At 43.7% G+C, this 16,286-nt stretch overlaps 1 protein-coding gene across 8 annotated transcripts in view; it reads left to right on the plus strand.

Moving 5' to 3' along the window:
- Nucleotides 1–16,286, plus strand: part of KIF21A (kinesin family member 21A) — a 157,431-nt gene that overhangs the window by 64,748 nt on the left and 76,397 nt on the right. For all 8 annotated transcript variants that reach the window (XM_053253846.1, XM_053253850.1, XM_053253852.1 and 5 more), the window contains exons 7-9: nt 6,497–6,612; nt 8,566–8,761; nt 13,675–13,864. In XM_053253846.1, coding sequence (XP_053109821.1) covers nt 6,497–6,612; nt 8,566–8,761; nt 13,675–13,864 — 502 coding nt within the window. The remainder of the gene's footprint in view (nt 1–6,496; nt 6,613–8,565; nt 8,762–13,674; nt 13,865–16,286) is intronic.

Below are 16,286 nucleotides of genomic sequence, written 5' to 3' on the forward strand. Positions count from 1 at the left end.
AACGAATGTACGGTTCCTATGTATGTAGGAAATACAATACAATACAAATTCTGTGTATATTCATAGAATTAATTTTGTTTAGATTTCAGTATATTTTCAGTAGAAGTTATTATTTTATATTTGCCATGTAGCCTAGTCCTGCCCTCATTTTTCTGGAATTGAAAACTCTGTTAAAGCCAATGGCATAGCACTTTTACCTCTCAGTCCTACTCTCTTACTGCTATACACACTGTGCAAAATATTCTACAACTTTGAACCTTGCATTTTGTTTGAGATCAGCTGGACCATGCAGTGGGGAATCAGAGCAAAAATCTTCTCAGGCTTCTTGTAGTTCATTGTTTTGCTTTCAAGCAACCTTGAAAGATATTCAAGAGATGATTTCTGATTAAGTGAGCCTCCTCAGGATCCCAAGAAGGACTGTGCATATGTGGGAGGGAACAGTATGTGTAAGCTGAATCTTTGCTAGATTCAGTTGTGCAAATAGGCAAGTTGTTCTGGATGGTCTCTATCCATCACAGATGGGCTTCAGCTGGAAAGCAAAGGCCTAGTCAGGAGTTTTACAAGCTTCCTCTTCCTCACTCCTGATTGGCCACCCCTCTCCTCCAGTACTTATAAGGTCAGCTGAATACCCCAACCTCCTCAGTTTTTCACAGAGAAACAGGCTAGTTGGAGAGTTTCTTTCATAGTGTATTCTGCTTCTTCGATGCTGTCTCTGTCTTTTACACATATGGGCTATGCACCTGTGCAGGGACCATGTCAGAATCTAACAAGCTCGATTTCTCCTGCTTTGGGCAGGAACCTCACTCCCAACTGCTATATGCAGCTGTGCCACTCCTCATCCCCTCAATCACAGAGTCAAGCTTCAGCAACCCTTGCAGGGAGGACGGGAGTGCGTGTAGAAGTACAGATGAGCACTAGAAGAACCAACGTTACAGGTGAGTAACCTGTAGTTCTTTGACGTGTTCTCTGTCTTCTACACATGGGCGCATAACAAGCAAGCACCCAAGGAGGAGGGAAAAACACAGAGGCAACAGGTAAACAACCAAGAATTTATTTCAGGACAAGCAGCTCAACTGAAAATCGATTGCAGGACACTCCTGCCAAATACAGCATCATTACATGCTCTAACATCAAGAGCATAAGAGAGCCCAGGATCCCTCGCCATGGCCAAATGCTGCGATGGCTGATACTGTGCCACACACTCCTCCCTGGCCTCACACATACAGGGAGAAGAATGTCCCTGCTACCCCAAGTGCCTTCTTGGCCCCAATGTTCTTGATATTGGTGCAGTCGGTCCCAGCTGAGTCTGCTACAAGGAGCTGCAGCCCTTTTCCGACTCGGGTCTTCTCTCCACCACCGGGCACAGCTTCTGGGAGCTCCATTTCTCCCATTGGCCAAGACTCCCTGCTCTCAGAGGGGGAAGCCCCCCCCCTTCTCAGCTCCTAGCAGGACGGCTAATGTTTCCTCTTGGAACTGATTCTATCACTCTCCTCATGCCCACTATAATGTTGGGCTCTTTGGGGATGCCTATTCACCCTCCTCTTGTTCTCCAGATTGCTACTCCTGCTCACATCCTCCAGTCTTCAGACTCTGACTCAGATACAGGATTCAGACAGACAGTTTAGACCAGGCCTGCTCAACTTAGGCACCCCAGCTGTTTTTGGACTACAACTCTCATAATCCCTAGCCACAGTGGCCAATATCCAAGCATAATGGGAGTTGTAGGCCAACATCTGCAGGAGGGCCAAAATTGAGCAGCCCTGATTTAGATGCACCTGCAGTAGCCACTGGCTCTATGCCATCCGATTAGGTTGAGGACCGAAAGCCTCCATCTCCATAGGAAGACCTTCACTTCTTTACTGAGCAGGTTTCCCAGATGGCTGATGCCCTAAGTCTTCAGGTTCAGGACCTGGTCAAGCCCTCTTCCAATCCAATTTTCATCCTCATTGATGCTGACGAGCACTCTTCTGTATCTGTTCCTTTGAACACAGCCTTGTTGGATATCATCCGCTCCTGTTGGGAGAAACTATCTTCAATCACTCTGTCTAAAAAAAGTTGAAAACTTTTACTCAATTGAGAAGGTTCAGCTGGTGGATTGCCCCTACCTCCAGAATCACTCAATGCTAAACTCAGTTGTGATGGAAGCAGCTCAGGCTAGGTCCCACAACCGCACCTTGTCTGCCCCCATTGGCAGGGAGGGCAAGAAGCTGGACTTCATCAGCAGGCGCCTCTATTCTACCACTTCTTTACTGCTAAAAATTGCCAAGTACCAGGCCTGCATGTCATGTTATAATCATCTCCTGTGGAAGAAGCTTTCACCACTTCTTGACTCCTTGTCTTCTGACCACAAAGATGTAGTACTAATCTTGCAATGGGAGGCTTCCCACCTCAGCAAGCAGCTTCTCCATATTTCTGGTCATGTCACTGACTCTGCAGCCCAATCCATGGCCAACTCAGTGGCCTTGAGAAGGCATGCATGGCTGTACTCCTTCTTCGGCCTCACCCTAGAAGCTAGAACAAGAATTGAAGATTTGTCCTTTGAAGGGCAGGCCCTCTTTGGGCCAAGACTGATCTTACCTTGGAGAGATGATACCTCCGTATGACGGCCCAATCCATGAGCTGGTCATCCTCTTCTTCAGGGAACCCCGAATACAACAGGCACTTTTGGGTACCATGTTCTCTCTTTTCCAGGGGCTCTTCCTACAAGCGTTTTTGGATGCTCATTGTCTTAGAGATCCTCCCCATATTGTCCAAAGGAATGTGGTTCAGCTCCATAGACTTGGAGGACACATACTACCACGTCACAATCCGCCCGCAACACCGAAAGTATCTTTGCTTTCAGGTCAGTTCCCAGAAGTTTCAATTCAAGGCCATGCCCTTTGGCCTCTCCTCAGTACCAAGGGTCTACACAAAGTTATGTCAATAGTAATCAGTTACCCTCAGGAGCAAGGTGTTCAAATCTTCCCATTTTTGGATGACTGGCTCCTGGTTGTGCAGTCCCAGTCCACCTTGCACACCCATCTTGCCACTTCTCTCAGCTTACTCCAATGCTTGGGGCTCTGAGTCAACTTCAAAAAGTCCCACCTGCATCATAAAATTTCTGGGGATCATTTTCAATTCTACCAGTGCTGCCATTTCTCTTCTGCCGGATCGCATAACACATATCAGAACCTTGGCGGCTTTCCTACGGGAGCGCTCCCTGCACCAGGCAAAGTTCGTGCCACCCATTTTGGGCCTTATGGCATCCATCACGGCTGCCTTGCTTCTTGTCCGCCTTCATATACAGCTGCTTCAGAGTTGGTTCCTGGACATCTTCGATCCTCAAAGAGACTCTTAACAAGACTTCTTCACATTCCGTATTGGGTTCACCAGTGCCTCCTCTGGTGGACTTCTTGTACCAATCTATCCGGTTCCTCACCATTCAACCCACCGGGTCCTCAGGTTTGGACACTGGATGGCCCCATTGGACACTGGATGGCGTGCCCATCTCAAGGACCTCCAAATAAATGGCAGATGGCAACCTAAAGAAGCTGCCCATCAGATAAATTACTTGGAACTCTTAGCAGTGTTCAAAACGCTGAAGGGCTTTCATCCCATTATCTGTGGCTGTCACATACAAATCATGATGGTCAATACAACCATAAAAGCCTACATAAGCCATCAGGATCCCGGATTCTACTCCAGCTTCTAGGGTGAGGCTGGAGCCTGCTAGTATGGGACTGGGCCCTGCACCATCGCACCTATCTGTTTGAGATCCACATTCAGGGGCACAAGAACATCCAGGTGGACTGCCTCAGTAGGATGCTTTTCTCCTCTCATGAGTGGAAGCTGAACCCCAGTACACTCCGCAGAATCTTCAGGCTGTGGGGAACCGCACAACTGTATCTCTTTGCAAGCCCTGAAAATAATCAGTGCAACCTTTTCTGCAGAGGGTGGAGTTGGGCCTAGGCTCATTGGAAGACACCTTCACACTCCAGTGGAACATTCCATTCATTTATCTGTTTCTGCCAATACCTCTCATTCCTTGAGTCCTGCAGAAAATATGAAAAGACAGATCACATTGTATTCTGATAACACCTTGGTGGCTGAGATGCCATTAGTTCCCTTGCCTCTTCCACCTATCCCAGGGAACCTTCCACCATCTACCTACTAAAAGCATCCTACTTGGACCTCCTGACTCAGCATCAAGGAACATTGCTGCATTCAGATGTTGCTTCCCTACATCTGACGGCCTGGAGAATCCTCCCACCTGGACACCTGATGTTGTAGCTGTCTTCTATGCGTTCAGAAAACTATCTACCCTCAATTCTTACCGGGTGAAATGGACATGGCTTACACAGCTCACCTCTGCCACAATGTCCATGAACCATCTGTGGCTCCAATACCCTTAATTCTGTCTTACCTTCTAGATCTTAAGAAATCAGGCCTTTGTATGAGTTCTGAAAGAATTCACCTAACAGCATTCTGGTCTAATCTTGACTGCTCCTCCTTGTTCACACTCCCAGAAATGAAGTGTTTCTTGAAAGGCCTGACCCATTTTTACCCGGATTGTCCCTCAATCTCCCCAGCATGGGACCTCCCGTTGGTTCTCAACTGCTTGATGGGAAAGCCTATTGGACCAATGGCCACTAGTGATACATGCCTGCTTACCTTCAAAACAGTTTTCCTAGTGGCGATGATCTCTGTGCTCTTTGGTGAGATACTCCCTACCTGAACTTTCACCCTGACAAGGTCACCCTGTGCCCAGATATCACCTAACTTCAAAAGTAGTTTCAGTTTTTCATAGGTCTCAGCTGATCACCTTACCAATCTTTTCCCCAAATCCATCCTCTGAAGAGGAGAGGTGCTGGCACACCCTTGATGTCCGCAGAGTTCTAGCCTTCTATTTCACAAGGACTTCATCATTCAGGAACTCTCAGTCTCTGTTCTTAACTTACGGAGAGCCTAATAAGGGTCTTCAGGCCTCCTTGCAATCAATTTCTAACTGGATTGTTCACACCATCACACTGGTGTACGAATTGGCGGGGGCGCTACCCCCACTCTTCTATTAAGGCACATTCAGCTCATGCTCTAGCGACTTCTACAGCCTTTGACAGAAGACTGCCCTTGGACTCCATCTGCCGAGCTGCTATGTGGGCTACCCCATCCTCCTTCATTAAACATTATGCCTTAGACTTGAGAGCCAGGAGAGTTGCTGCCTTTGGACGTACAGTCTTGCAGTCTATCTTTTCCCGATTACCATAACCTACCTTTATCTTGAGTATCTCTGCTGCCCAGCCTGCAGTGATGAAAGCTTGCGATGCACCCATCTCGGTGATGGTCAGAGACCACCCAGAATAACTTAGGTTGCTTCCCTGTAACTGTGGTTCTTCTGGTGGCCATCTGTCCATTCTCACACACACCCATCCTCCCTGCTGCAGAGCATACCTTCTGCAGCAGCCTCCTTAACTGAAGAGGTTGAGGTGGTCAGCTGACCTTATAGGTACTGGAGGGGAAGGATGGCCAATCAGGAGTGAGAAAGAGGGAGCTTGTAAAACTCCCGACTAGGCCTTCATTTTCCAGCTGAAGCCCATCTGTGTGAATGAACAGATGACCACCAGAAGAACCACAGTTACAGATAAGCAACCAAAGTTCTACTTCTAAAACCAAACAGTGGCTTGTCTCTCCATCACTGAGAATAATTGCTGCATAAGAACAAGGTGAAGTTCTGCTGAGTGTGGTGTTCTCTCCAGTACATGCTTATAACTTTTGTGAATCCAACCTCTAACAATAGTGTGTGTGTTTTTGTTAGTACCAGTGTTCCCTCTAACAGGAATTCCCAGATGTTGTAGACAGATGTTCTCATAATGCCCAGCCAAAGGCCACTGCAGCTGAGGATGCTGGGAGTTGAAGTGAACAACCCTGCTAACCCTGGTACCCATGCTAACTTGGCAAAGAGGTACTTTTTAATGTGGTGATTCTCTTTATTTAGCAGGGGGAGTGTAACTGGCCCTATCTACCCCCAGCATAGTACTTCCAGTGACTGTTGCTGGTGTCTGTCTTATGTTTCTTTTTAGATTGTGAGTCCTTTGGGGACAGGGATCCATCTTATTTATTTATTATTTCTCTGCGTAAACCAACCTGAGCCATTTTTTGGAAGGGCAGTATAGAAATCGAATGAATGAATGAATGAAATAACATCTGGGAATCTCTGTTAGAGGGAACACTGGTTAGCACTTATTTGTACATGGGAAACTGTCTTATAGTGTGTAAGACCTTTGAGCCATCTAGTGCAGTATTGTCTTTTCTAAGTGATAGCAACTCTCCAGGGTGTCAAGCTAAGGTCTTTCTCAACACTACCTGGAGATGCCAGGGATAGGACTTTCTCCATGCAAAGAATATGCTCTGCCACTGAGCTAAGGCTCTTTTCCTTGATACTTGTTTTCATGAACTAGTTTTTGTGGACAATTTAACATTTCTTAATGCATGTTTTGTATATTGTGGCATTTTTTTACAGTTGGCATTGGGCAATGTAATAAGTGCGCTGGGAGACAAAAGTAAGAAGGCAACCCATGTACCATACAGAGATTCAAAATTAACGCGACTGTTGCAAGATTCTCTTGGAGGAAACAGGTATGGGGGAAATAAATGTTTGAAAGAAGTATAAAAATAACTTTGATCTCATTGCTGTATTTTAAAAGCGGAAACATATTAGAAAGTTAAACATTATAATCCACCATGGATTTTTGTGTGTGTTGATCTAAAATAATATTTCTTTCTTTGAACTATGAACTATGGCACAGTTCATCTTTTTAATCTGCATCTGGGAAATGACATGGTCCCAAAAATAGTCACTTTTTTTTTTATATCCATGATGTAAAAAACTCTTACGAGAACAGAAAATTCCCATAATAAAAACAAGCAATTACAGCTTTCGTAAAGGAATACTTCATCCCTTTGAGAGATTATGGGTTAATAATTAAAGCTGTGTATACTTTCTAGTAAGGGGCTTTTCAAAGCAATGCCATCTAGTCTAGGTATCATAATTTCACTTGATATAGTAAGCCTAGTAAAAGGCTGAGTCAAATGATTTGTATCTGTACGTTGGCTGAATTTTTGTTTTTATGTGATTTGACTTCTACAGCAGAACTAACAATTTTATAGCAGGCATTTGTCTGTGGCAATCTCTTCAGTACTATCTTCCTTTTTTTTCATGCTCCTCTGTTGCACAGTTCACATCATTCAGAATGCTAAATATATCGGCTGCAGTTGAGTGAAGCTGTTTGTGTATGCTGGTGAACCACATGAGTGAAACTGGAGATTTCTTTGTTTTCCACTGCAGCTGCATGTACTGCTGAAAAGACAAGCTGCTTTTCATATATGGCTTTCCAGTTCAGTAGTGTAAATGACTGTGGAGAATACTAAAGGAATCTGCTACTTCAGTGTATCTCTTATCAATGCATGTATTTAGCTTTGAATCGAACAGCAGTGGTGTAACATAAACCTCAGATGTACCAATTGGAATAAAGAAAGTACGAGACAAGAAGATATTTTAATTTTAGAAATTATAGTTTGGAACAAGGTGTGCACATAGTTGTGTTAAACTATCAATGGGTAAGAATTTTCATTCCTGCTGTAGTTGGACTGTAATTATTACTTTGCTCAAAGAGAGGGTGGAAGGTTTTTAGGAAAGGTCACAAAAGTTATTTGCAGCACTGTGCACAAAATCTACTGCTGTGTAAGCAAAAAAGGTTGATCTGGGAATGCCAAAGTGTTGTAAAAGCAGGAAGAAGAGTAGAAATGTGAGTGGGAACAATGAAAGGTGCTGGGAAACATCATGTTAACTAATTCCACAAAGTGGTGTGTTTACGTGTAATTATGGATTGTCTCTTGGATACTATGTAATTCACACTTAAACTTGGACAAAATGTTAATGATCAGCATATCCTAAAACACAGAGTAACATACTTCTGTTAATTTGTGTGAGAACAAAAGACATAAGAATGCACTTAATTGCTATATGGGTATTTTGCTAATTATAACCTCTTGACTGCTTGGAGCCACTAATTAATATACCTTTCTTTGGAAATGGTCAAATATGTGCATAGATCTTCAGAGTTGTGTTATGGGTTGCAGCTGCCCACCAGCAGCTTTTACAAGGAAACAAAAGTAGACAAGCTCCCCCCACCCTCCATTTTTAGCCTGCGGCAGAACTCATCAGCTGATATACTTTTGATTTTTTTTTAAAGCAGCTCTGTTCAGCATTATTCCTTTTAGAAAGCCATGTAGTACAATGCAACTTCCATATAATGATTTCTTTTAATAAAAAGGTGGGGGTTTAGGGTTTTTTGTCCTTTGTGTGGATTTTTTTAGTATGGAGAGAGATAATTTCTGAATATATATTTTTATATCCAAGTTCTCTGTGGTGGGAGGGAAATCAAAACTACTAGTCTTTATCTCATAGGAAACCTACTAAGCATTGTGTTTTGTGTTGTATTTAGCAGTGACTGACACACAACATTGTTCTCATTTCATTTTATTTCATTTTATTGTCCTGATTGATAAAACTTTTTCTTTAACCTGCAGCCAAACAGTCATGATAGCATGTGTAAGCCCTTCTGACAGAGACTTCATGGAAACTCTGAACACTTTAAAGTATGCAAATAGGGCACGGAACATTAAGAACAAGGTGATGGTTAATCAGGACAGGGCTAGCCAGCAAATTAATGCACTGCGAAGTGAGATTACTCGGCTTCAGATGGAACTCATGGAATACAAAACGGTAACATTCGTTGAACCTTGCTATAAATGTTTACATCAATGGCATTTAGCCATTAGTTTGGTTAACTGCAAAGAATTTCACAGAGGATGGCTTTTGGGGTCCAGGTTTTTTCTTCCTCCCTCATGCTGTGCTCCCCAACACAGAAACACACAACTGCCTCAAACCACGCATTTGTTTGCCAACATGATTCAGAGTGGCCTTACTGCTTTTGCTGTGGTATAAATGGAAGTGTGTTGGTGAATGGCCATGGTATTTTGTTTCATCATGTACCTTGTATGGAGATTCTACCTTGCACCAAGGAAAGAAAAGTCCCAAAGTGCATATTCAAAGCCATCCTAAATGCAAATGTATGATAGCTGGTATACTAAGTCTAAATTTAGCCACAGCATTCAAAATAAGCAGCTTAGTCTGAACTCAGTTGCTCCAAGGCACCCCACAGAGGTGCTGCATGTGCAGCCTCCCTTTATTGACTTAAATTTCAGGAGTAGCTCTGTGCATGAGGCAGGGATGCAAAATATGAGATGTCATAATTAGGAGAGCCCATTGTTTATACAAGAATTCTACATGAACATAGCAATCTGTGAGTACAAAGAGATTGCTAGATCTGTGGCTGTGGAATTTTTAACACCCATACTGCTAGTAGATACAATAGTCCAGTAGATCTGGATTGTGATCCGTTGCACTCATAAGATTGGGTTCTCTGCCTGCATGGGACCATTTGGGCAGAATTGACTAGCTCCTCAAAGCAGTTAGCCCCGGGCCCTGCATGTGGCATGCTTCCTCAGTGTGGCGGGCTAGCATTTTCTCCTCAGTTCGTTTCTGACCACATTGTGTTGGCATCTTGGACAGTGAGCTCCTCTGATTAGAAGAGTTTCTGTAGAAACACAATAGAAATTATCTTAATTATACTTTATCATCTGACTCAGACTGGACCAGACTATTCTTTCTCAACATTTACATTTTATTCGAACGGACTACTAGACAGCTTTACTAAGCTTGGGCTTGGAATGGACATTATGATTTGAATATTTTCTATTATTCCCCATGGCTATGGATAAGAAAAAGACTTTTAAATGTTTCTGTTGCAGTGCCAAACTCCCCTCAGCTGTGGTCAGTGGATGACCATGATCTTTGTCTACTTTAGGAGAGGAACATAACACCTCCACTTGTAAGATATGCCTTACGTTCTCCTATCAAACCAGAAAAAATAGAGCCCTTCATCTGTGGGCTGCCCTTTATGATGACATGCTACTTCCCGGCATGCCAATACCTAGATCTATGGCTGGCACTCCTGTACCTTTGACATCTGGTACGGTATCGAAGTTGACACTGATCTCGGTGTGGAAGTCAGTGTCGGGACCTGCCGTAGCGAAGTCTAAAAGCTTGACACAAACTGCTACAGCGTCTTCCTCTGACTCGTTTAAAGTGACAAAGCCACCCTCTGGCTCGACCCATCGTAAACGACACAAGTCTAGGCATCAAGAGTCTGATGCCTTCCAAAAAGCTTTGAATAAAGAGTACAAAAACTGGATGTGAAACTGTTGCTCCCTCCAGAGCTACACCTTCTCCAATGACTTTCCAGTCAACACCGATGGCTTCTCCTTCTTGACAGTCTAAACAGAAGGTTGTGCAACTTGACTCTTCCATGCCCATGACTCAATGCCCTCCACATTGGCACTGCCCTCGACCTTGACTATTCGACACGGTGAGCACTCCTTGTCACCTGCTACAATGCCAGGACAATCTCCTTCTCCAGCCAATATTGGCGTGGCAATCACTCTACACTACATCTTCCCCATCTCTTTCAACATCGATGCCAAGGATAATGGTCTAGAGGCTGGCTTAGGACATGACAATGCCTGATGCTTCTTAAATATGCTGGACTCCACTGAGAGCACTCCACCGGCATAGACCTTTTATGGCTTCCTTAGCCACGGTCTCAACGCTGAGGAAGACGGGACAGCGCTCTTGATACCAAGGATTCAAGGAATTTCTCCCTCTCAGGCTCGCCTCTCCACTTACTCTCCACCCTCAGCTTTCCAGCTTTTCCAGTCGATGCAGGCTGCCAGCCCACATCCATGGAAGGACCCAAAGGACTATGTTGCCACACGGGGCTTGGTGCATGGAGGCAGTTGGGGAGATGTTTCATAGATGCACCTCCCCTTCCCTGGACCTCCGTAGGATTATCAAGAGTATACATTCTGGAAGGCCCATCACCAGTTGTCGGTTTTGATGGTGCCCATAGCCACTCAAGTGATTCCTCTGCCGGAATACCTAAACCACCCACAACTATGGTCTCAATGTCAACTCAGGTTACATTACAACCAGCCCCCGGGGTCTCTATGTCAATCCAGGTCATGTCACTGAGAGAGGATGATGTTTCGATACCCAAACACCCAATTCAGCTTGTTTGCATTTCCAGATCAGTTAACGTCACAGATCAAGGGCTGGCATCAGCTGCAACTCCAAGGGGGATGCCTTCCAATTCAACTGGGGTCGAAGGTTGCTATATATCTTTCCTCCTTACCCCCTGTTGAACAGAGTTCTGTCAAAAATCCTGCAAGAGTTTGCAGATTGTTTATTGATTGCTCCGTGGTGACCCTGGCAGCCATGGTTTCATCAGGCACTCAGACTGTCGAAGGGCCTCCACAGGCATCTACCTCAATGCAAGGATCTTCTAACACAGGAGGATGGAAGGGTCTGCCATCCCAATCGAAAAACATTCAACGTGACTGCCTGGAGGATACGCTTTTGAATGATATTCTCCTCAACGACAGGAAAAAATCCACTCGCATCAACTATAACAGCAAGTGGAAGTGATTTAGGTTGTTTGCACAGAGTCGCAGTTCTGCTACTTCTTGCCAAGTCTTGCTCTATCTCACAAACCTGAAGCAACAGGGACTGGCCAATGTTTCCATCAAAGTTCACCTGATGCTATTTCTGCTCGTCATCCTGGATGGGATGGAAAGACGGTTTTCACACATCCAGACTCCAAAAGATTCCTTCAATCAAATAAATAACAAAACAAAACAAAACAAAAGGTCTGAACAACCTCTACCCATCTATCCGGCGGCCTGCTGAACAATCAAGTCTATCCTTTGTTCTTTCTGCTCTAATGGAGCCTCCTTGTGAGCCCATGGCAATGGCCCTTCCTAAACTTGTGACTCTAAAGACAGACTTTTTGTTAGCCATTACGTCAGCTTGATGGGTCAGCGATCTAAATGCCCTCCACATTGATGTCCCCTATGCCAAATTTCATGAGGACAAGATAGTGCTTTGCTTGGACCCTGAGTTTAGAGCAAAAGTGGATACAGACTTCCACATAAACAGAGACATCATCTTACCTACTTTCTCCACAATCCCATTACAGCTCTAGAGCATTCCCTGCATTCCTTGGATGTGAGGTGTGCGCTCCTGTTCTAGTTGACCAAGCTCTATAGGAACACAAAACCTCTTTTTGCGGGTTAAAAGGACAAAGTGAAAGGTTGTCAGATTTCTAGACAAAGACTATCTCACTTAATTGTGGAACTCATCTTCCTGACATACAGACATCAAAAAGTGGAGCCCACAAAGACCTTACAGGCTTGCTCTACTGAGGTGTACACTACCTCTGCCACTCATATGGCTGGCATTAAGTTCGAGGACATCTGTACTGCAGCAACCTGGTCCTCTGAGCATATCTTTGTTAAACACTCTGCCTTGAACCTTTGCTCTGCAACTCAGGCCAATTTCGGGAGCAATATGCTGAAAAGGGTCTTACCTTAGCATATTACACCCATGTCCAGTCTGACAGCTTGTTAGTCACCCACTCTTATGAGTGCAATGGATCATGATCCAGATAAACAGTTTGCTCACCTGTAACTATTGATCTGGAAATGATCTGTTACAATCATAAGACCCTCCTGCTGCCCCCGCTGCAGTATGCGAAGGGACAAAATGTATGTTTATAGAACTTGGAATACTACTTAACTTGTTGAACTGTGGACTGGTTCCATACGATCCAAATGTCGCTCCTTCATGAACTGAGGAGAAAACACTAGCCTGCCCAAACTGAGGAAGCACGCCACATGCACACCACGGGGCTAAGAGCTTCAAGGAGCTAGTCAACTCTGCTCAAATGGTCCCATGCAGGCAAAGAACCCACTCTTATGACTGCAACAGATCACTTCCAGATCAATAGTTACAGGTGAGCAACCTGTTTATATAATGGATTTGAACCTGAGGGAGCTAGGCTTCTTTCTTTGTGTTTTGTACTATGTGGATGGTGGTGGGTGACAATTGTAAAGAATTTTACACATGAAAGTGCTATACATAAAACATACGCAAAATTACCACAGCATATGTATGGTTTCTATTGCCATCAGATTGAAATGAACTTGGCTAGGAACCAGAGATCTCTATACATGAACCCAAGCATCTCCATACTCCCCTTTCTAAATGCAGTTTCTTACACAGAACACTTTGTCAACATGTGGTGGGGCTGTATAAAAGCCAATAATTTGGGGATATTGATAACTGAGGGGACACAAGTAATGTAACATGTACAATTGGTACTTGATCTCTTGACATGCCTGAGGTTGAGCCGAACTCCCCGGACGGTAAGTTTTTAAAAAACTTACTGCTGGGTTTGGCAGCAGCCTCGGGAGGTGCTGTCGCGGCTGGTGGGGGGGTCTCTGTTGGTTTGCCCCCGCCAGCCTTTTGGAGCACATCTCTTGAAACAATTTTTATCAGTGACTTTTGTTGGCAAAGTAAAAAGAACAGCAGTATGAAGCATTATTTCAATGCAGCTGCATATTCCAAAGGAATTATGGCTTGTTTTAGGAACTAACTGAAATACTAAATGGATTATTGCTTTAGGGTTCATTTATTATTAGTCCTTGGCAGGTGAGAGAAATAATTATATTTTCTTCTAGGGTAAAAGGATAATTGATGAGGAAGGTGTGGAGAGTATTAATGACATGTTTCATGAAAATGCCATGCTACAAACGGAAAATAACAACTTGCGAGTCAGGATAAAGGCCATGCAAGAGACTATTGATGCACTGAGAGTCCGAATCACACAGCTTGTGAGTGATCAGGCCAACCAAGTTCTTGCCAGAGCAGGTAATATCTACTGGAAATTATCACATGAATGAAAATCTTCGGGAAGGAACTGTAAGAAGTAGTTATTCTTTAGAATTAGAGACTTGAAACTGCACAAAGACACTGATATTTCTATGACATACATTTACAGCCACAGGTTAAATCCTGTTTTTATTTTTCTGTGAAATTGCTACATCCTCACTCTAAGAGACCATCTACACATTGTGGTTGCTACAGTGATGTCATTGAAAATGACAGTGAGTTGTCTGTCTCTCCTTCAGCCTTAACATTAACAAACACCAGTTAGGTATGTTAAGTCGTATTATCATATTGTGCATATCCTTGAACATTGCTCCATTGCAGTGATAAGTGTTGTCCAGGTCAGAGGTATCGGCAAAATGATGGTGTAAGACATCATAATGAACCTCATGAGTTCATTATGTAAGAGCTTCTAAGCTTTATGTCTGGAGGGTGTGCCAAGATAGTACCATTTTCTGTGGCATTCCCATTGCAACCATGTCTTGTGGGCTTGTAGAACTAGCTGTGGATAACTTGGAAACAAAGAGTTTCAGAACTAGTCTCCTCCTCCCCTACCTGTTCATGAAGAAACAGGAATAGGTAGAAGGTGTCTTCTAAACCCTGGGGAATGAAGACTAATTGTTTTCTTAAAAGGCTCATGAAAAGCCAGTTTGGGTGGTTCATGCAAGTAAGGATACATTTATATAGTACTTACAAGCATTGAAAGTGCTTCACAAGTATCATTTTGTTATCCTTACAACAACCATATCAAGTATTATCATCACATATTTCAGATGGGGGTGAGGGGGAGCGGCTTGCCTTAGAGCCACTTCATGAGTTTATGGAAGAAGGGAGGTTAGAACTGAGGAGTGCTGTCTCTTGGCTACAATGCTACATGATCTCTAGGGTAATCACCAGGATATTTTGAACCAAGCACTCTTAAGAATATCATGGCTACTGATGTAGGAATCAGTAGCCATGATTTATCGTTACCTGCAGGGGTTCTGTTCCCACCGATTACTATGGTTAATGAAACCACAGGTAATGCGTCATGGGACCGTGTGGGTTAGATTCCCAGACTACCCCTCAAAAAACACCTTCCCCCAAATGCATAAACTGGCCAAATAAAGTGCCTTACTGGGCTCTGCAGGCCTTCAGGAGTCCAAGGCTGTTCAAAACTCGCTGAAAATTTGGAAAATCGCGGGTTTTTTGTTTTTACAAATAAGCCATTAAATGATTCCCATGCTGAAAATGGCAGCTGGAAATGACCTCTGAGGTGACTTCCAGCCACCCCGACCCGTAGATACATGAAATTAAACCCCTTTTAGCCGAGTGCTTCCTGCATATGCCAAGGTTGGATGTCCAATTCCCAACCATGGACACGCGAAACCATGGATGGTACGTCCACGGGTTAGTGAGGCAAGTCTGTACTCCATAGGTTAGTTGGATAGTAATAAGGAAATTCCTTTAGCTCATTTACAGGGTATTTAAGGTTTATGAGTACTAGGCAGGGTGGAAAGCAGATAAGCTGTTTTTATTGTCATGGTGAAAGGCAAGAAATTCACACAGGTCTCCAAGATACAGGTTTTGTCCTTTTTTTTTCTTTTTTTTTTAAATTTTAAAGAAGTGTTAAACACATACCAATAATATCAAGTTTCCTCAACCTTTAGCTGTCAAGGTATAAGTAATATTCACCAGTGTTCTTGAGTAACGAAATATTTATTAGGGTGTGGAATTTCAGTGTGTCACAGGATGATCAAGCTAGGTAGTTCATCCAATGGCAGAAAATTGTAGTTATTCTCAAAGGCCATTCCTGGACATTATTCACTGTTGAATCTAAATATTTCACAAGTGGAAAGGCTTATCAAATTATAATTGTGTATTACCTATTGGTTTGGGTAGACTAGAAGTGTTTTGGTCTTTTGCAATCTGCAAAATGATTTCACCCTTGTAGATATTTAAGAAACTACTGTTACTTTCATTATTCAAACTTCAGGTATTGTTTAATCCACTGCATTTGCTATGCACACCTGTCAGGGTTGTCCTTGGCCACTTAATGTCACCATTCACCATATTAAAAGTGTGCTACACAATTGAAGATCCTGGATGCCATCCATCGTATGAGCTCTTTTGGTCTGTTCAGCACTGATAGGCCGCTACTGTAACAGAGCCAACTCAGTCCATGATGGCCTGGATGTATGCTAGCTTGAATGGCCTAGCTTTGATGGCTTTAAAAGGGGCTTAGACAAATTCATAGAGGAGAGGACTATTAATGGCTACTTGGAATACCAGTTGCAGGGGCGCAACAGCAGGAGAGAGGGCATGCCCTCAGCTTTTGCCAGTGGGCTTCCCAGAGGCATCTGGTGAGTCACTGTATGAAACAGGATGCTGGACTAGATAGGCCTTGGGCCTGATCCAGCAGGGC

This window comes from Hemicordylus capensis, chromosome 5 (assembly GCF_027244095.1).
Source record: "Hemicordylus capensis ecotype Gifberg chromosome 5, rHemCap1.1.pri, whole genome shotgun sequence".
Taxonomy (NCBI): Eukaryota; Metazoa; Chordata; class Lepidosauria; order Squamata; family Cordylidae; genus Hemicordylus; species Hemicordylus capensis.